This window comes from Hemicordylus capensis, chromosome 4 (genome assembly GCF_027244095.1).
Source record: "Hemicordylus capensis ecotype Gifberg chromosome 4, rHemCap1.1.pri, whole genome shotgun sequence".
Lineage (NCBI taxonomy): Eukaryota > Metazoa > Chordata > Lepidosauria > Squamata > Cordylidae > Hemicordylus > Hemicordylus capensis.
This window is the reverse complement of record NC_069660.1, coordinates 71,472,995-71,493,451: the sequence shown is the minus strand read 5'-3', so window position 1 is coordinate 71,493,451 and position 20,457 is coordinate 71,472,995. Positions and strand designations below refer to the sequence as shown.

General features: G+C 45.9%; 2 protein-coding genes across 8 annotated transcripts in view; one reads left to right on the top strand and one right to left on the bottom strand.

Moving 5' to 3' along the window:
* BYSL (bystin like) overlaps window positions 1–8,844 on the top strand; it is a 30,695-nt gene extending 21,851 nt beyond the window's left edge. For both annotated transcript variants that reach the window (XM_053245293.1, XM_053245292.1), the window contains exons 5-8: window positions 32–165; window positions 1,633–1,793; window positions 5,525–5,627; window positions 6,166–8,844. In XM_053245293.1, coding sequence (XP_053101268.1) covers window positions 32–165; window positions 1,633–1,793; window positions 5,525–5,627; window positions 6,166–6,514 — 747 coding nt within the window. In that variant the 3' untranslated portion in view covers window positions 6,515–8,844. The remainder of the gene's footprint in view (window positions 1–31; window positions 166–1,632; window positions 1,794–5,524; window positions 5,628–6,165) is intronic.
* Window positions 8,845–11,664: 2,820 nt separating this feature from the next.
* The window catches only part of CCND3 (cyclin D3), a 106,360-nt gene continuing 97,567 nt past the window's right edge, over window positions 11,665–20,457 (bottom strand). For all 6 annotated transcript variants that reach the window (XM_053245302.1, XM_053245303.1, XM_053245306.1 and 3 more), the window contains one exon: window positions 11,665–13,631. In XM_053245302.1, the coding sequence (XP_053101277.1) occupies window positions 13,461–13,631 (171 nt within the window). In that variant the 3' untranslated portion in view covers window positions 11,665–13,460. The remainder of the gene's footprint in view (window positions 13,632–20,457) is intronic.

Below are 20,457 nucleotides of genomic sequence, written 5' to 3'. Positions count from 1 at the left end.
CTTGTCTAACCACTGATAAACTTTTTAAAAGGTGCTGTCTAAATACAGGAGCGGAAAACTGCCCAAAGCCTTTAAGATCATCCCAGCATTGTTCAATTGGGAGCAAATCCTTTATATCACTGAGCCGGAAACATGGACAGCAGCTGCCATGTACCAAGCAACCAGGTGGGATTCCTTCTGACATTCTACTGGAACTATATCTTGAAGCTCTTGGCCTCTGCCATGTACTGCTGCAATTTATTTGATACTTGCATTTGAGCATGACTCTTTCCTCTGCAATATAGCCAGAATACAACATTATACCAACTGACATGAGCCCTCTATTTGATGAAATGTAGAAATGGAAGAAAATCCTGCAATATTTTCTGTTGCAGTGTATATTATTATTTTTGTTAGCTGTATATGGATTGCCTGCATGGAGAACATAATGTGTGGATTGATGAACATGTTTGTTTTGTTAGGAGCTCATTTGCTTTCAGCCTGGCTCCTGTGTGTGGGTGTGTGTGTTTCAGAACTTGGGGCGGGGGGAGATCGGATTCCTGATTTTTAGGTTTATGAATGATGGGGCTCATTTTGAGTTGCTTCCCATCATCCCAGTCCTATCACACATAGCGATTATTGCAGGATATGAGTCTCTTGTAAAAGAAACTCATACTTTGTTCAGTAGCTTTTGCCTAAAATGGTTAGATATGTTATTTGTCAAGCAGAATACCTGGTGTTGGATGAAAATGACTCTGCCTTCTTTGAGTTCAAAAGATGGTATCATGCTCATATATCTGGAATACAGCACTGTGGATAGTGAGAGGAAGTCACAAGTGTGAAAGCATCCAAAGTTTGTTCCATGTTCTTTCACACAGAAGAATGTTGGTTCCTCTTTTGCTGTCGACGACAGTGCAGTAAATAGCAATAGCACTTACATTTATATACCGCTCTATAGCTGGAAGCTCTCTAAGCGGTTTACAATGATTTAGCATATTGCCCCCCAACATTCTGGGTACTCATTTTACCGACCTCAGAAGGATGGAAGGCTGAGTCAACCTTGAGCCCCTTGGTCAGGATCGAACTTGCAACCTTCTGGTTACAGGGTGGCAGTTTTACCACTGCGCCACCAGGGGCTCTGTTAGAAATTCTAGTCTATTGCAGGACTCTTATCTTCTCTTGTCTGCTTGTCGGTAATGGCTACTGCCATTTCTTGGCTACTGCCCCATGTGGTAAACTGCACACATCTCTTCATAAAGTGTACTTCATGCTCAAGAGGATGCAGTCTAGGGAGACCCATTGGCTCAGTTCAGATGAAACGACAGATCACAAATTGTTTTTTGTTTAACTCATAATGGTTTGTACAAACCAGCCTTCCATTTTTGAACAAAATGGGAAACACTGGTTTGTTGCAGACTCTAATTGGAAGCTTCTCATTGCACATGGAGGAAGAAGAATGAGGAGCGAAAGCACATCTGAGGCTCATTGCAGCTTGTGCACATAACAAGAAATGATGGTTTGTTGTTACATCTGAACCAGGCCATTGTATGGATGCTGCAGTCATAGATGTATAGCACGGCAACGTGATGAATGTCAGCGTTCCAGTCTTGAGATTGTCACCTATTCCCTCACATACTTTGTTTGTTGCTTCAGGATCTTTTCGTCTAACCTCAAGCAGAGGATGGCCCAGAGATTCTATAACCTAGTGCTTCTCCCGCGAGTTAGAGATGATATTGCAGAGTATAAACTCCTCAACTTCCATCTTTACATGGCATTGAAGAAGGCCTTGTTCAAGCCTGGAGCCTGGTTCAAAGGTGAGAGGAAAGCTGGCCTTTATAAGGTTGGAGAGTGCAGGCTACATTGTCCAAGGATTCTTCTTATGTCACGATGTTATGAGTTAGTTTAATACATTTTTTGAAAATCCCACCTTTCTATGAGACTGTATTCAAACTGGCTTAACAAATATACCATTCAATGCAAAATTATAATAGTGAGGCAGCTAACATAGGAAACTGCCCTAGACTGAGTCAGACCATTGGTCTATCTAGCTCAGTATTGTCTGCACAGACCGGCAGCGGCTTCTCCACGGTTGCAGCTGGAGTTTCTCTCAGCACTATCTTGGAGATGCCATGGAAGGAACTTGGAACCTAGAAGCTCTTCCCAGAGCAGCTCCATCCCCTAAGGGGAATATCTTACAGTGTTCACACTTCTACTCTCCCATTCATATGCAAATGGGGGGCCTGCTTAGCTAAGAGGACAAGTCATGCTGGCTACCACAAGACGTACTCCCTGGTGTCCTGTCACTACTATTGTTAGGGTTCTGTGGTGAGCCCAAATGAAAATAACACTGCCTCAGGAAGTGTGCTGCCCGGCAGCACCAGATGTAACTGTCACTCAGGGGTTGGGGCTTCTCTTCATGCAGGCCAGATGGAATATGGCTCTTGGCTCATCTTGGTGCTGAGGCAGCCAAGAGATTATTATATTTTTTAATTATTTGGGTGGTGGGGAGAGATGATGTCCCCACTTCTCTGATGTTCCTGCTGCTTTGCCATTGAATGGAAGGGAGAACTTTGAGCTCCTTAAAAAAATAAAAATAAATAAAGCTTCTGTTCCAAAGTTTTCCTCTCATAACTTTTCACTCCTGCTGCTCTTCTTGTAAGGAATGCATTGAAAGAATGAAGCCGTGATCATCACAATTTTTCAAGCAGGGGCTACTTTGGCAAACATCTTCAATATGAGAGTCATTTCCCAATGTGCTTTTCTCAGCACTGGGAGGGCCCTTGGGAGAGACAGAGCCCTCTCTTAAGAGCTCTAGGAGGAAATCACTGGGAAGGGCTGCCCTTTGGAGGACTCCGTGCACACCTTCCAAGATGATTCAGCAGCTCAGCCCCCACCACCCCAGACATTGGACACAGCAGAGCGAGAATGGTCATCTCCACATGGTGCCAGGGAGACTGTGCATTCAGTTTTGGCCTAAGCTTCACATAGGCCTAATAAACAATTAGGGAGCTACACTTAGGATTGATGGGGCTACCACTGATCCCCAGGCCTTACAGTGAAGAACACTGGGATAGAGCATGGTGGGGTAGAGTCTCCATAGGACGACGTGGACTGCCAGCAAGTTTGATTGCTACAGGCTGCACACTTTCTATCCATCTCTTAACCACTGTGGGGCCACATAATGGCAGATGCTGTCTTAAAAGGTGGGATATAAATTTATTACATAAATAGTACTCGGAGACAGATTTGGCTTTGAGGCCTCCCATAGCTGATTCTCAATATACAGTGATTATTTAAGAATGTAAGAACAGTCCTGTTGGATCAGGCCCAGGGCCCGTCTAGTCCAGCATCCTGTTTTGCACAGCTGCCCACCAGATGCATGTGAGAATCCCATAGACAAGAGCTGAGGGCATGCCCTCTCTCTTGATGTTGTTCCCCTGCAACTGGTATTGAGAGGCATTTTACCTCTGAGGCTGGAGGTGGCCTATAGCCACCAGACTAGTAGCCTTTGATAGACTTGTCCTCCATGAATTTGTCTAAACCATTTTGTCTGAGCCATTTTGGAAGGGCGGTATAAAAATCGAATAAATAAATAAACCCCTTTTAAAGCCATCCAAGCCGGTGGCCATCGCCACATCCCCTGGCAGAGAATTAAATAGATTAGTTATGTGCTCTGTGGAAAAAGTACTTCCTTTATAATAATTTATAATAGCCAAATTACATGTGATGGTTGCAGGAGAGGAGAGCTGGTCTTGCGGTAGCAAGCATGACTTGTCCCCTTAGCTAAGAGAGGTCCACCCTGGTTGCATATGCTAAGCAGGGTCTGCCCTAGTTGCTCACCTAGAAGTGTGAGCACTGTAAGATATTTCTCCTCGGGATGGAGCTGCTGCTCTGGTAAGAGCAGAAGATTTCAAGTTCCCTCCCTGGCTTCTCCAAAATAGGGCTGAAAAAGATTCCTGCCTGCAACCTTGGAGAAGCCGCTGCCAGTCTGTGAAGACAAAACTGAGCTAGATAGACCAGTGGTCTGACTCAGTATAGGGCAGCTTCCTATGCTCCTATGTTCCAGACTTGTCTCTTGAATCCCAGTCTTTTCTGGTCAAGTGTTAAACAGAGAGAGGGTTCTGACTAAAGAGCAAATGAGATGCATAGCTGACTACCCCTGCTGCCTGTCGCTTTTCTCCATGCTGTCTGTCCCTGGTGGCATGCTCCTCCCCCGTCCCGCCAGCCATCACAATACTGAAACTGAGTCTAGCTAGTCGGAAGTGGCCTGTTTGTTTAACGTCTTTATATACCGCCCCAAACCAAGGTCTCAGGGCGGTTCACAGCAAAGCAATAAACAAAACATTAAAATCAATTAAAATTCTAAACACAGTCTAAAATTTAAAAAGTTTAAAAGCCTGGGTAAAAAGATGAATCCAGGGGCATGGAGGTTTCTGGCAAGTGGAGGGTTCAGTGCTCCTCACCCTTTTGGCCCTCTCCTCTTAAATCTCTCACACACCGTTTACTACTTACATGATTGGACCACCGTACTACTCTGGTGCTGAGTTAGTCTGTTATGTGTATGTTCAAATGGGTCTGATGATATGGTTAAATTTGCTTTATCAATATGTAAGCTTGAACTGTGCTAAGACAGTGATCTTCACTGTTTTTAAAGGGCGGGGTACAACCTCAGAGAAAGAGGGACAGCATTTATGGATATTATGGTTTTATGGGAGAGGAGGAAACAAAATAGAGCTGGTGTGAGCACAGTGGCCGCGGTGGTGCAAGGGAGAGTGAGAGAAAGCATGCAGAGGCAAGAAGAGCAGGAGGAGAAGAGAGAGTGTGCCAGCACATCCGCGGTTGTCAGAATGGCAGGGTGGGCGCAAAAGAGAGAGAGCACATGCATGGAGGCCAAGGGAGCGAGAGGAGGGGAGCGAGAGAAAGAAAAAGTGCCTGTGCAATTGTGGTGGCCAGCAGTAGGGTGGAAGTGAAAGAAAGAGAGAGCCCACGCGGAGGCAGGAGGGGAGAAAGAGAAATCATGCTGGTGGAAGTGCGGTTGTCAGAGTGTGGGGTGGGAGAGTGAGTGAGCACATGCATGGAAGCAAAAGGAGCGGGAGGGGAGAGCGAGAGAGCGAGCCCATGCAGGTATGGTGGCCATTGCAGTCAAAGCAGAAGAGAGAGCGCATGCATGGAGGCAGGAGGGGAGCATGAGAGAGTGAGCAATGGCTGAGGGGATTTAGAGGTGGGGCAGGAGGAGAAGGGGGAGAGGCAAGCCAGGGGCTGCCACTGGGGTCTGCATGGGCCGCCATTGGCCCGTGGGTCGCGCAGTTAGGTCTAGCATGCTAATGTGTTGGTTTTAATTACTTTTGCCTCTCTCTCTACTCTGGAGCACTTTCAGTTTATCTGTCTGTGTTGATATTCTTGTTCTCGTAGGCCTGAATTACGATGTTGGTGTTAGCTTTTTAAAACAGATCCAGCTTTTAATGTCAAGCTTTTATATGTTCGGATTTGAATTGAATTTGTTGGTGAAGCTGTTCTTAGAGCAGGCTCTGTAAATCTTTTTCAGGGATCCTCCTCCCCTTGTGTGAGTCCGGAACATGCACACTTCGGGAGGCCACTATTGTGGGCAGCATCCTCACCAAGTGTTCAATCCCCGTCCTTCATTCTGGGTAAGGAGAACTAAGCTCACTTTGAGTGTAGAAGGAAAATAAGCTGGATGATGAGAGTGGGCTGACTTTCCTGCTGCTTATCCATGCATCCTTGGTCCCAAGGGTCAGCAATCTGCTTTGAAAGCTACTCTGGTGTCTTGGAGAAGACATCCTATATGTGTGTGTTGGGTTGGGTTTTACAGTAAAGGTTCCCAACCGTGGGTCCCCAGATGTTGCTGGACTACAACTCCCATCATCCTCAGCCACAGTGGCGTTTTGGAGTTGTAATGCAACGTCTAGGGACCCAAGGTTGGGAACCTCTGTTTTAGAGAATATTCTCTGCTGCCATGCTTGTGGATTTTTTGTGTATCTCAGTATTTTGTAATATAAATACAAAAACTACTCACTGAAGAGTATCTGCTATCCTGGACTGTGCCCTTGACTGTCTTCACTCCTGCCCTGACACACTCTGTTCATTTTAGCCAGTAGAGGATTATTCAGTGAAGTGTACTTGCAGCTGACATTGATTCACTTCTTTTTCTTCTTCCTGTCCACACAGAGCTGCCATGCTAAAGATTGCTGAGATGGAGTACAGTGGTGCTAACAGCATCTTCCTCCGCCTACTCATTGACAAAAAGTATGCCTTGCCTTTCCGTGTTGTAGATGCCCTGGTCTCTCATTTCCTGGCCTTTCGCACAGATCGGCGTGTCCTCCCTGTCCTGTGGCATCAGTGTCTCTTGACCTTTGTTCAACGCTACAAAGAGGACCTGTCATCTGAGCAGAAGGAAGCCCTCTTAGAGCTGCTCAAGTTCCACAGCCATTCCCAGATCTCTCCAGAGATCCGCAGGGAGCTGGTGAACTCTAAGTGTCGGGATGTGGAGGGGATGCAGCCAGTAGAGATGGAGTGAATGGAAGATGGGAGGAAGGACTCTGTATCTTGAGCATTTTAGTTGCTATGATTTTGCTCATGGTAGGATTCTTTATGTTGAAGAAGGCAGCTGGTTTGCTCTTGAGGCTACAGCACAGTGTAAAACATGTGGTTTTGCATCCTCTCCATTGCGAGTCTGGCAAATCTTCCATATGCACAGATGAAAGCACGTCTAATCCTTTCCTTTCAGCTTGACATACATTCATGGTGATAAAAGCCCCAGGAAGAATAAAACATTCAACAGTGGAGCTATAAAATTCAGAATCCTTTGCTGTCATCAAGGGCTGCAATCTTTACTCGCTCCTTCAAGATACTAGAGCAGGGCTTCCCAATCTGTGGTACTCCAGATGCTGCTGAACTGCAACTCCCATCATCCCCAGTGGCAATTTATTGTGGCTGCAGGTGATGGAAGTTGTCATTCAGCCACATCTGGAGTACCACAGATTGGGAAGCCCTGTACTAAAGGATAAATATTTATTAAAACTGTGAGGTGATGAACTGTTGAGCAGATGTTTAGTGGGGAAGAAAGTGCAGCAATTATGTCTGCAGAAAACTATCTGATTGTACAATCTGCCCTCTTTATGTTGTTCTTGGTAACCAACACTCAGAAATTATAAGTGGCCAACAAATTTCTAAGGCTACCACTCTAGGAAAAAAGGCACACAAGAGCTTGATAAAGGCCACAACTGCTAGCTGAAGACCCCAAAGGAGGTGGCGTCATAATGTGCACATAGTACTGAGAATAACTTTCAGGTAAATAGTGGTCTGTTCATAGAGAGCTGACCTAAGCACTGAAGTGGCAAATCTTCTGTGCATAATGGGCCATGTGTCTTTGACCTGCAAAATAACTTTAATGAATCTGCAAAAAAGCAGAAAAGAACTATTTTAAAATCAAATGTATGCTCTATCAGGATAACTCTTTAATTGCATCTACAGGTGAAGAAAGCTTTCATTGCCACGTTATTGTCTGCCATGCAGCTGTTAAAGGCAAAATAACTGCTAGGCGGGTGGGGGTGGGGGATGGCAAATGTAGTCCTTTGTGGTTCACAGTTCAATCCTCCTGCTTCTGTACAATTGTTCCCAAGTGTGTTAGAAGTCCCAATTCTCCTCCTCCTCCTGGTCTGTGACAAAACTATTAGAGCAAATAATTACCAGGGCTGTCACTAATGTTTTCTGTAATGTTACATTTACATATGAATCAGAATAGTAGTTCTGAACGAAAAGGCATACTTTATTTGGCTTTTAAGACACATGCAGGTCATAGCAGGCAACCTTTCTAGAAGAGGCATTCTCTCCTGTGTGAAAAGAATGCCTCTTCTAGCACCCTGTAGAACAGGGGTATGCAATCTTGGCTCTCCAGCTGTTGCTGAACTAACTCCTCACATCATTCCCAACCACAAGACTGGGGATGATGAGAGTTGTAGTTCAGCAGCAGCTGGAGAGCCAAGGTTGCCACTCTGTTCTTTGTAACCCTGTTACCTTTGTAACTCTGTTCTTTGTAACCCTGCCACTCTGTGACCCTGATTAACGAGATGGAGAGAATATCCAAGGGCAGCTTACACTTGCTGGCAGGGAGTCAGCAGCTCAGTCCCTTTTGCACTTTGCGGGCTGATGGAGCCCTAGGGCTGCATTAAAATGTTTGTGCTTTGCGGCCTTCTGGTGTCCATGTTGCCCAGACAAAAATCCACCCCTCTCTGTCTGAGGTGCAGTGAGCTCAGTGCTGTGTTCTAGCAGCAACAGCTGGGAAGGGAAGAGTAATTGGTTTGAAAGGGTTTTTGCTCCAGGGAAGATCTGGTTGAGTGGCTGCTCTGAGCAGCAGGTTTGTTTGTGCTGAGAGATGTCCCCTAGGACAGGCACTCGCTAAAGCACAGATTACTGAACAATCTGCACGTCCCCCATCCATCTACTTGGCAGCGTTTAGCTGAAGCAGTTGCAGACAAAAGCCGTTAACTCCATGCAGAGCTGGTAAATTAGCCTGCTGGCAGCCCAGAGTGCTTGAGCAAATTGAGATCTCCTATGCTAGTGACTAATAGCAACCTGTCGAAGTGGGAAGAAGAGTATAGGCATGTTAAGCAGAGTACTTTGGAGTAGACTTATTGTGCAATATGGTGAATAGCAATGTTCTTTCTGCCCACCTCCATCATATTAGTAACAAGGAAGAAGCAATTGTGTGTTTAAGTCTGTCTTGTACACAGGATGAACACTGTTTCACTCAAAAGACCTGTATGTGACCAATTCCCAGTGACTCCTTTTGCCTCTGGGTGTACCATTGCCTCTTCTGAGTTCCCATAAAGGCCTCTTTGGTTTGTGCCTGTTCTTTCATGAATCTTTACCTAAAACTGCTACTATCTTTAGTCCCCATTACTGACCTGCTTCTTATAAAACCAAAGACAATAGCATTGTTTCGGGTGGGTAGGAAAGACCTAGTTTAGCTATCATAGTCTGTACTTTAGGATGAGGGCGAGGAGCTTCCAGGTTAATTTATTCCCCCCCACCCTTAACTTTTGCTGCATGATCAAAGGTAGGATTTTGGGGAGAAGGATAGATTTCCTCTGCACACAACATAGCTCTTTGAAAGCTATGTTGAAGCTTTGGACCTTTGCTTAGCTGACTTTCAGAAAGGCTATGAAAACTTGTTCAAACAAGATTTCAAGACTAAGCAACTAATTTTGAAGATACTAAAATGGATACCATATAAAAAATGGTGGTCCATAAATGGATCTGGTTTATTGTTGATTAGAGTACTTATATACTGCTTTTCATCAAGGTCCATAGTGTTTTATATAACAAAAGCAACAAGGTAATTCCTCTCTTTCTGTTTAGAGCACAAGCCCCTTTAGCACAGGGAGATACCAGCAACAGCCATTGGAAGAAGACACTAAGCTGAGTTGAATAGGGATAGTTGCTCTCTCTGCTAAATATGAGCTACCGCTTTAAATGTTAGCAGAGGGTTTACCTTTTACTCCCACTTTCACACTATAACAGTGGGGTCCTCAAAGTAGTTTCTATTGTTTAATGTTCTGATTTATTCCTGAAGAGGCTGTAGTTCATGTCTCCTTAAAATGATTTTTTAAACAAACATTGATTGCAGCTGACCTTATCTAGGGAAGGCTCCCAGCATCAGTTTTCAGCTTAACTAAGTGACCAGTACTCACAAACTCACATTGTGTTAACAAGTCATTTATTTAACACAAGGAATGAAAACATGCAAAAATAAACTGTGTGCCAGAAGTATGAAGATCCAACATGCTAAAGCAGCAGGGCAATATACTTAAAATCCAATGAAGGCTTCCTCCCAGAGCCACTTGCAGTCTGTAGCATAAGCACAGCCCTGCTGGATCAGGCCCAAGGCCCATCTAGTCCAGCATCCTGTTTCACACAGTGGCCCACCAGATGCCTCCAGGGAGCCCACAGGCAAGAGGTATGTGCATGCCCTCCTGTTGTGGTTCCCCTGCAGCTGGTATTGAGAGGCATCATGCCCCTGAGGCTGGAGATGGCCTATAGCCCTCCCAACTAGTAGTGGTTGATTGTGTGATGTATGAATAAGTACCTCCGTACTTATTCTCTGCACCTCCATACCTCTGCACCTTTTCCAGTTCTACAACATCCTTTTTGAGATGTGGTGACTTGAATTGTATGCAGTACTCCAGGTGTGGCCACACCATCGTTTTGTATAAGGACATTATAATATTGGCAGTCTTATTTTCAGTCCCCTTCCTAATGATCCCTAGCATGGAACTGGCCTTTTCACAGCTGCCGCACATTGAGTTGGCACTTTCAATGAGCTGTCCACCACGACCTCAAGATCCCTCTCCTGGTCAGTCACCAGTAGCCAAGATCCCATCAATGTATACTTGAAGTTGGGGTTTTTCATCCCAATGTGCATCACTTTACACTTGCCAACATTGAACCGCATTTGCCATTTTGTTGCCCATTCACTCAAGTTTGGAGAGATCCTTTTGGAGCTCCTCACAATCTGTTTTGCATTTCACTACCCTAAATTGGCATCATCTGCAAATTTGATCACCTCACTGCTTACCCCTACTTCTAGGTCATTTATGAATAAATTAAAAAGCACCGGTCCCAGTACAGATCCTTGGGGGACCCCCCTCCTTACTTCCCTCCATTGTGAAAACTTTCCATTTAGACATACCCTCTGTTTCCTGCCTATCAACCAGTTAGCAATCCACACATGTACTTGTCCCTTTATCCTATGACTGCTTTCTTAGGAGTTTTTGATGAGGAACTTTGTCGAAAGCTTTTTTGACAAAGTTTGAAAGCAACTTTGATTGCTACAACTTGTAGCAATCAAGTGCATCTTAAGGCAGTTACCAGAATATTTTGAAATGAATAGAGTCTGATCCAACACCAGGGTTACTGGAGTAATGAAGGGCTCATGTGAAAAAGGCAAACTGTAGTTGTTTGGGCAAGAATCAAAATGAAACGGGAAGTTTACTTCCTAAATTTTACATTCAGTGAACTGAATTCTGTCCAGTGAATGGAATTCCTAATGTTCATCAAAACAATTCCTTCCCACCCATCACCAGGCAACTGGAAGCTTTCAGAAGTCATGCAAAATTAAGGAAACTAAAGTAGCTACTTAACTCTAGTGTCTCAATGAGCCTGCGGCTTTGAGAACTCTGTTTTAAGGCAGGTTGCAGAACCACGGGTGGAGCTATCATTGGGCAAACGGGTTAAAAGGACCCGGGCCGCGCCCAATCAGGGGCAGAAGTTAAATGGCCGTCGCATTTGCGGTGCAGCCAGGAGTGGCTCTTCCCTGTCTTTAAGGCAGGGAAGAGCTGCTCCTGGGTGCACTGTAACTGCAGCGCCAGCCTAGGTAGCTCCTGAAGGGGCCACGCGGCCCCTTCAGGAGTTAAATGGCTGGTGCTGTGTTCGCAGCATGGCCAGGAGCAGCTCCTCCCAGGCTCTTCCCAAAGCTAACATATTAGAAGACAAAATCAAGCTTCAGTCTGATCTAAATATGGCTGAATACTGGACAAAAACTAACAAGATGATGTTCAACAGAAAGAAAAATCAAATGCACCAAAACGGGGTGGGGGTGGGGATGGGACCTGGCCCAGTTATCTTAAAGCTACATTCCTACTGACCAGGAAAGAAGGCAAGAGTACACTGGTTTAAAAAATTCTTTATTGCATCATAAAGTATCAGATTTTCCCCAACAGGATTTCAAGTGAATATCATATTGACAAACTTTTTAAAAAGCTCTAATATATAAATTCTATGAAGTTCTAATGGTTACTGACTTTACCAGAAGTGCTGGAGGCACTTTATGGCTAATTGGACTTAAGCACAATGAAGGGAAAGAAAAGGCAAAAAGGCTTTTTCTTCTTGGCAAATGCAATCGTCTCCAGTGGTGTATTAGCTAGCATCAATTCATATTTCTTTTCCAGCTATAAGACTAAAGAGTGGAATACCACCAAATGCCATCAAGTGGAATACCAAGCTTTCTCCCATCGCTACAGTTCACCCACATCTAATAAAATACGTTTCAAAAGTGATCTATTATAAAAGCAGCATTTAGAAAAAGACTTTTTCCTGAACAAACAATACAGCTTTTTACTCCAGTGCAGTCTTCAGCTCATCCTATTGTAAACTCTTTGGGGAAAGAGATTCATCTTTTACCCCTTTATTAATGTGGACTATAAATTAGCCCAGGGGTTCTCAAACTGGGGTCCCCAGATGTTGATGGAGTGCAACTCCGATCTTCCCTAGCCACAGTGGCCTTTGGTTAGATAAGATGGAAGTTGTAGTCCAACATCTGGTGATTCAAGTTTGAGAACCCCCAAGTTACATGTTATGACTTCCTACTATCCTCCATCCATTCTTTGCATGTAACTCTCCTGCCTTTTTCTTTTGGCAGTGAAGACAAGAGGGATTTATACATACAAGTATAGCAGCACTTGTTGGGTGTACTAAGTAAGCTCAGTATTGGATGAATTTCTCAAAGTAAGCAACCCGGAGGTACGAAGGAGAATGAGGAAGAACAGTAAGGCACTATTTTGTGTGGCAAGAAAGGATGGACCAGGACAACATACTCTACTGAGCTCCTTTCTTCCCTCTGAAGTTTTGTAAAACTTACAATAAATAAAATTGCTCACGAGTCTCATTGGAAAAAGCAAGGCAATGTATCTCCTCAGGCCTTTCTGAAGAGAGGATTTCTGCCCCCCTAAGCTTTCACTCTGCCAGCCAGCATCTTACAAGCACCTATGACAAGCAAGCCAAAAGCCACTTGTTTTCCCTGAAAGTGGGTTGAGGGGGCCAGAGTATTGTGTTACACTATTACTCTTCAAAGGAGAAGTAAGACTCCTTGGTATTAACTAAGAAGTAAGACTTGGAAGAAGTATTGACTAAAGCTGGCACTCTTCTCAATGCCTGTATATGGCAGCATGAACAAGGCTGTCTCAACCAAGGAGGTCTCAGGTGAATGTTACACTTCCTCATGGAACGTGAAGAAAGCTTCTATAACAAAAGTGCTTTTCCTCTCTTGACACGCATGCAACAGGCATGCAGCAAAGATTAGGACAAATTGGCAGTAATCGGCAGCACCCCACCAACAAAGCAAACCAAACTGAAGAACTTTTTGAACTGACACTAAGTTCACCCATCCTTCCCAAGCTCAAGTGTGGTTCATCCGGCAGAAGTAGCTCCCCTGATCCTAGGAAAGTCAGGCTGGCAAGACAGAAACTGTCCTAGTGCAAGGTGGCAATTCCCTTTGGAGCCCCACTCAATTCCCCTAAGACCCTTCAATGCAGTCTTGTTATGAAGATGATGTACAATAAGAAATCATCTCCCATTCCCTGGGTACTTCAATGATCATGTGCACGGACAAGATGTTTCAGGAGTCTCTTCCTTTTCTCTATGAAGCTGTGCTTGAGAGGAGTTGGGTGATCACAGGGAAGAGTTGGTCACAGGTTGATGTCTGTGACATCTGTAGGTGTGCTGGTGGGGCTGACTTCCTGGCTGGCTGGGTAAACTGCATTCTTGGAGGGGCTATATTCTTGCCGTGTTTGGGAGGTCTGCTTCAGGTTCTCCGCTAAGGCAGCTTCAATCTGCTCCTGACAAGCTTTCAGGCAGTCCTGAGACAGAGGAGAGAACAATGAGGAAGATACGGATCATTCCCATACCACTTTTCCCTGAGTCACAGGTATCTATTCTCACTACCATATTAATTGAGCTCTTTCAAACATTTGAAACATTCATCCTCAGATTGATTGCTGCTGATGCTTTTCATTCTAGCAAAGAAGCACGTCAGTGACGGATTTGTCCAAAATCATATAAAGGCTCTCCTGCCAAGTATTCCACCCCTCCCATGCTGAAATATAGCTTCCATTTTGAATGAGACTGCTGTATAAAACTTGTGCCAGGGAAGAACTGCCTCCATCAAGGGCAAAAAGATAATACCCAGCAAATCTCCTGATGACCCTACCCAGTGGTTTCATGTGTGGAATATAGCTAGGTGGAAATCTCCCATGCTGAGATATAGCTGGGTGGAATTCTGTTTTCATTACTGGAGGGAAGAGGAAAATCCACACTTGCTAGTATAGGATATGTAGTTGGGGGGGGGGGCAAAGAATGCTGGGGGTTCTGTCCCACCATAACCAGGGAAGATGTTGTGATGGGTGACCCCCAGCAAAGCAGTCTATGCAGAACCAATGATATCCACTGGCAGCTTGCTGCCGAGCAGGCTAGCCCTCTTGTGAGAGGGCCAGTCTAATGGGGAAAGGTTGCCTAATGTACGGGCTTTGCACAACCCACAGACTGTGAGTTCACAAGTTGAGCCAGCCCACTCAACCACCAATGCAACCAAGGGGACTCCACTTTAGTGAGACCTCAAACTTTCTATGGTCAAAAATAGAACAGATTCTCCACTACCTCCCTTTCCCTGAAGCCCTCTGCAGCCATGCATGCACCCCAGAGGAATTTTTGACATCCCATATGCCATAGCCTGGCTGCATGCTATGTGGAGTGGGCCAACATTTACACAAATTCAAAACTCCTGGGTCTACTCCATCTTTGCGCTGTATGCAGATAAGTGGGCACGGGGAATTGTGGGAGAGGGCACTTTCCTCTTCTCCCGCAACCATAGGTGAAACCGGGGGGGGGGAGCCAGGGCACATGCCCTAGGCGCCACTGGGGGGGCACCAGTGCCATGCTGCCCCCCATCCCCTCCCCAATTCACGGATTATTATTATTTAAATAATAATAATAATAAAATATTTTTACCAGTTGCCCCTTAGAGGGGCTTCCTAAGGGCCGCGCGGGGGGGGGAGGAGAGAATCTGCAAAGGTTCCCCCTCCCCCCACCAGCCTCTTAGATCACTGCTGCAGCCTGTCTCGGGCTAATTTTCAGGGCTGTTTGGGCCTACAAAGATCAGTGCGCTGGCCATTTTGGAAGTTGCCACACATGCTTAGAAGGCCTCTGTGAGACCTGGCAAGGCACTGGACCTCGCAGGGACCATTTGAGCATGTGTGGTGGCCATTTTTCAATTTTTTTTAAAGGCTGCTGAAAACAAAAATGGCCACTGCACATGCTCAAATGGTCTCTGCAAGACCCAAGTCTAGATTTTTTCCTGATCTAGGGAGTCAGAAGAATGCAAAGTTGTTGGCAAGGGACCCGAGCATTTAAAAAACAGATATAAATGGCACAAAAGTAAGTGGACAAAACATCCCTTAAAAAGACAATGTTGGTTTAATACCTTGTAAGCTGGCAAAACGGAAGCATGGGGGGAGAGGCAAGGAATAAAATAGAAATACTCACTCGCATGCTGTTTAATTCTCTATACAGAGCTCTATCTTTATCTGCATATTGTTAACCAATCTGATTATAAGGTTTGTGGGATTTCAAACTTGGAAAGTGCCTGCCTTTAACTTGAATGGTACTTTAAAAAAAACACAAAACTGAATGTCACACTGTTTTGCTGTTCTGTGGCTAATTGCAGCTTCCACCTTCTTCCTGATCAGGCTGCTGGATCCAAGCCTATTGTAAGCTGCTGGATAATTTCAGATTGTTTGGGGCCCCTAGGATTTCCCATTGCAACCATCTCCTTTTAAGGCAAAAGTTGTTTGGACAGAAAAAACCCATCCCTGAATTTCTTGGAGGCAGCAACCTGTAGTGAAGTGTATTGAGGTAGCAGAGCATTTGCTAGAGAGCTTTCACTGCTTAGCTCTATGGAGGCATGCCTAGCACATGGATGTGCTGTGTTTCCTTTGGAAGGCAACTGGCACATATGTGCCACATGCGTGGTTGTATATGTGTGTGTATGCATGTGTGTGTTGCTTACAACCTGTTTCGCCTGCAAGTGTCTGAACTTGTACTTTTGAGCTCATATTATGGTAAAGTTATCTGAAAGATGGGTGTCAGATGTTTGGACAGGGGCGCAATTTCAGTGCTTGCCCTAGGCGCTATTTTCCTTAGATACGCCTCTGCCCTCAACCACGGGACAGTGGGGTTGACTGCAAGGGCCACAGGTGAGGATGCACCTGTGCAGACAGCCAGGCATGGGGCATCTTTCCGCAGCAGCTTAGCTGCTGTCCCCAGGATCAAGAAAGTCTCAGGGATACCCCTGCCCACTGCTTCCAAACATACAGCAACAAGAGCAGCCATGGTCTGACACTCTCGGGAGTGGGCACAGTCTGTGTTGGGTTTGGTACCCATCCTTATTACAAAGGAAGCATCTTTCAAAAAACTGGATTGATGTTGATCCTGCTGCCCCGACCCTGCTCATGTGTAAGCCTGGGCTGTAAACTCCCCACCCCAACGGGAAGTAGCTGGGTCTCACCCTTTCAATTCCCACCCTGACTTTCCCTCCCATAAATTTCTCTCCAGTTTCTTCCCCCACAAAGCAGCCTCTTTTGATTCCCTCCTCTCCTGCAGCAAACTTCTTTTGCAATCCAGCCATTTTGATGTTAAAATCCCTTATTCTGTTGATGTAATTTTTTGTGCAAGCTGCCCTTTTGTGACTGGTTCCACCACCTAAACTGCCATTTTGTGACTGATTCCACCTCCTTGAGCCACTGTTTTGTGTTGGCAGCTTCCAAGGCAAAAAAAGAAAGTAGCTCCTGGAAGTCTTAAGTCTGCCCACCACTATTTCAAAGCATTTCATGAAGGATTACTGGAAAGACGCAGCTTGGGTATCACACAAGTAGCTTTCAATTTAGTGTGAGTACATTTTGTAATTATTGTACTGAATGACAGAAGTTTGCTAGAATTTAACTGACTTGTGTCGCCATACACCTGTTAAGTCCTTTGTAAATGTACATTTTCCCAAATGAAGAACTGCCACTGGGGATTCTGAAACTTCTCAATATTTTCAAAAACCTGTTGGAGTTTATTACTACTGGACTGTTGCTCCCCTCTATCTAGCTGGTTTAGCAATTATACTTGGGGTCACTCTAGCAGATAGGGCCTCCCCAAGAATCCTAAGATCTGTGTCAGACCTTTTGAATCTCCAGGATGACCTCCACTCCTCTATGAGCACACCATTTACTTAAGAGAAGTATGTACAGTGCTGTCAAGTATATAGGGAGAAGGTGCTGGGACTAGTGCTTGTGGCACTGTACTGAACTGAATGGCCAAACCTGGAGGGAGGGGGGAATTGGGAATAGGGATGTGCACGGTCCGGAGCAGTCTGGACCGGCACCGAAGGGGGGCCTTACTTTAAGGGCGGGAAGGGCTTATTTACCCCTCCCGCCTCTTTGTCCCCTCCAGCGCCCATATTCAGCAGAATAACGGGGCGCTGGAAACCAGCCGCCCCCCCCCCCCGCCGCGGGCAGATTTGGCCAAAAACTCAAGGTACAAATGCCGCCGCCGTTGCCTGCCAGCCCTCCCTCCCTCCCAGCTGCCCGCCCGCCCGCCCGAGTCCTCACCTGATCTCTTTGAAAAAAATGAGAGGAGCTAGCGAACAAAGCTCCTCTCGTTAGGGAGTCCTGTACCATACTGAAGAAGCTTTGCGCGCGCGCATGCACGCACCAACCACCGGAGGCCCGGTCTACCCGCCGGGAAAAGGCCGGGTAGACCGGGCCTCCGATCGCCGGAGGCCCGGTCTACCCGGCCTTTTCCCGGCGGGTAGACCGGGCCTCCGGCGGTACGCGTGCTTTGCGGCGCGCGCATGCCCGTGCGCGCAAAGCTTCTTCAGTATGGTACAGGACTCCCTAACGAGAGGAGCTTTGTTCGCTAGCTCCTCTCGTTTTTTTCAAAGAGATCAGGTGAGGACTCGGGCGGGCGGGCGGGCAGCTGGGAGGGAGGGAGGGCTGGCGGCCGCCGGCATTTGTACCTTGAGTTTTTGGCCAAATCTGCCCGCGGCGGGGGGGGCGGCTGGTTTCCAGCGCCCCGTTATTCTGTTGAATACGGGCGCTGGAGGGGGCAAACAGGCGGGAGGGGTAAGTAAGCCCTCCCCGCCCTTAAAGCAATACCCCCCACCCGGACCCGAACCAGCCAGGGCCGAACCGGTCCGGCAGTTCGGCCATTCTTTAGAATGGCCGCTGGACCGGTTCGGACACACCCCTAATTGGGAACTGTAGAACTATGACAAATGTTTTCAAATCCCATGAACAATTTAAAGGGCTTACCCTGATGCACAGAAAAGCCCTTTAAGTAAAGACAAAATGGTCCTGCTAACAGTACTGCTACTACTGTTACTATTTATATACCGCTCTTCAACCAAAGTTCTCAAAGCAGTTTACACAGAAAAATAAACAATACATAAATAAGATGATCCCCTGTCCCCAAAAGGCCTCACATCAAGACCAAGGAAAAATCAGAGAGCTTAGCCTGTGATGCCTGTCTTGTCCGAGGTCCAAAGACTGTCAGGGAGAAGCAGAGGCACACAGCTTAGGTATGCTTAATGCCAAGGGGATCTACAGATGTCGGCTGGGCTTAACAGCCAGCCATTATTTCCAGTGTTCAACGGGGCACAGACCCGTGTTCTACATAGGCAAAGGAAGAGTATCCATTGTCCTACCCGCTTTACTCTCCTTTTAGCTGTGAAGCTGTAATAAAGAAGATAATGCTGTGATGTAAACATATCTCTTGCTTGAGATACTGTCAGCAACCCCACCTTGGAAATGTAAGCTTCAATTCTCGCTACCCAGTTAGCTCCACACATACAAGATCTCAGCCCACCCAGATGCAATTACTCCCCATCCTACAGAGCTCACATTAATTCATCTGCTTATGCTGCAGGAACAGTTCTTCCTTCTAGAAAAGCAAAATATTACAGGTGAAAATTGTGTGCATGACCCTTAGCTGTGAGAGGATACAGTGATTCTACTCCCTACTATGATCTCCATGCCCACCCTCCTCTTCTCATCAGCTATGGCACCATATGGGATCTGGCTTGCTGTAGCAGGAGGGGAAGGATGTGTGTGTGTGTGTGTGTGTGTGTGTGTGTGTATTGTGTGCAACACAATACCTGCCACTTCTTATGCAAGGAAGACATGGCCACCACAACCACTGTAGTGTCTTGCTCCAGGACAGTGTCATGGATTGGAAGGGAGGACTTTCTACAAGCATACCCCCTGCAGTCCACTCCTCTACTGAGACTGTGTGGGAAGTATTACTGTAACCATAGAAAATCTTCAGTGTTTTCCTCCCCAAAGGCTCTGAATATGCTAGAATGCCTGTGATTGAAGTCCCCAGAGAATTATTACTACCAGATCTTAATGCAGGGGAAAATCCTGACCTTACATTTTGGAGGAGCTGCACACAGCAATGATTTGCCTCTGTAAGGACAAGGAAACCCCTCTAGTTTTACAATGAGTCACAGTGGTGAGCCCCAACAGGCACCATTGCCTGCTGTATCTCCTTTTCTAAAGGCCAGGGGTCACCCTCTTCCCCAAGCTCAGACTGAAGTGACATTTTGTGTTGCAGAATCTCAGGGTTCTGATTGGATCCCCATCAAGGCTCCCTGGGGCTGGCTCTGTTCACAGGATCCTCAGATATATACAATCTTACAAAGAATCCACAGATGGTTCTTAGAAATTGACAGAGGATGTGGCAAGTAAAAATAGCAACACCCAACACTCCTTCCCCAAGACAGTTCCAGTAACTGTGGCCTCTAAAACCTCCACCCAACAGCAATAGGGGCTAAGCAAGGACCATTCTAAAAAAGTTGGCCTGCTTGCGAAGGCATGGGAAGGAAAGGGAAGTAAAAGCTATGAAAGAACGAGGATTGGTAAAGGAAATCCAGAAGCATTTGTTTAGGGCTCTGCACAGGAACTGAAAGTTACTCTTTTTTAAAAAAACAAAAAACAAATTGAACTTTCTTCAAAGGGAATCTTCAGCACTCTTCAGAAAGCTACTGGTGACCCTGTCATGTGACTAGTGAACACGTGCAGAGGCTCAGCATCACCTTTTGCCAGCTATAAACATTTAAACTGGGCCTTTAAAAGCACATTTGTAAGTTCAACTTTGCCTTCTGAGATCCTGAGCTTCTAGAAATGTTCAGTGAGTTGCATGCAAGAGAGAGGGCAGCAAAGCACATGGGGACACCTGTGGGTCCCATGTCAGCTAATGTGATAGAACATCTGTTGCAGGGGTAGGCAACCTTGGCTCTCCAGCTGTTGCTGAACTACAACTCCCATTATCCCCAGTCACAATAAATTTTGGCTGGGGAATGAAGGGAGCTGTAGTTCAAAAACAGCTGGAGAGTCAAAGTTGCCTACCCCGACCTACTGTGAGAACACATCATATCTGAAAGCACTTCTCCTCAGTGGAAGCACACAAGCAGATGCACAGTGACTGTAGGCCATCAAAGACCCAGACTAAGCTCATCTTGTCTTTCTAACATCACATATACACAAAATGGGGTGGAGAATGTTATCTTGATTCCAAGTAAAAATCCAGCAGAAGTAGAGATGAAAGATCGGTACAAGTGAAGATGCTATCCAGCCTTGCAAAGGCATG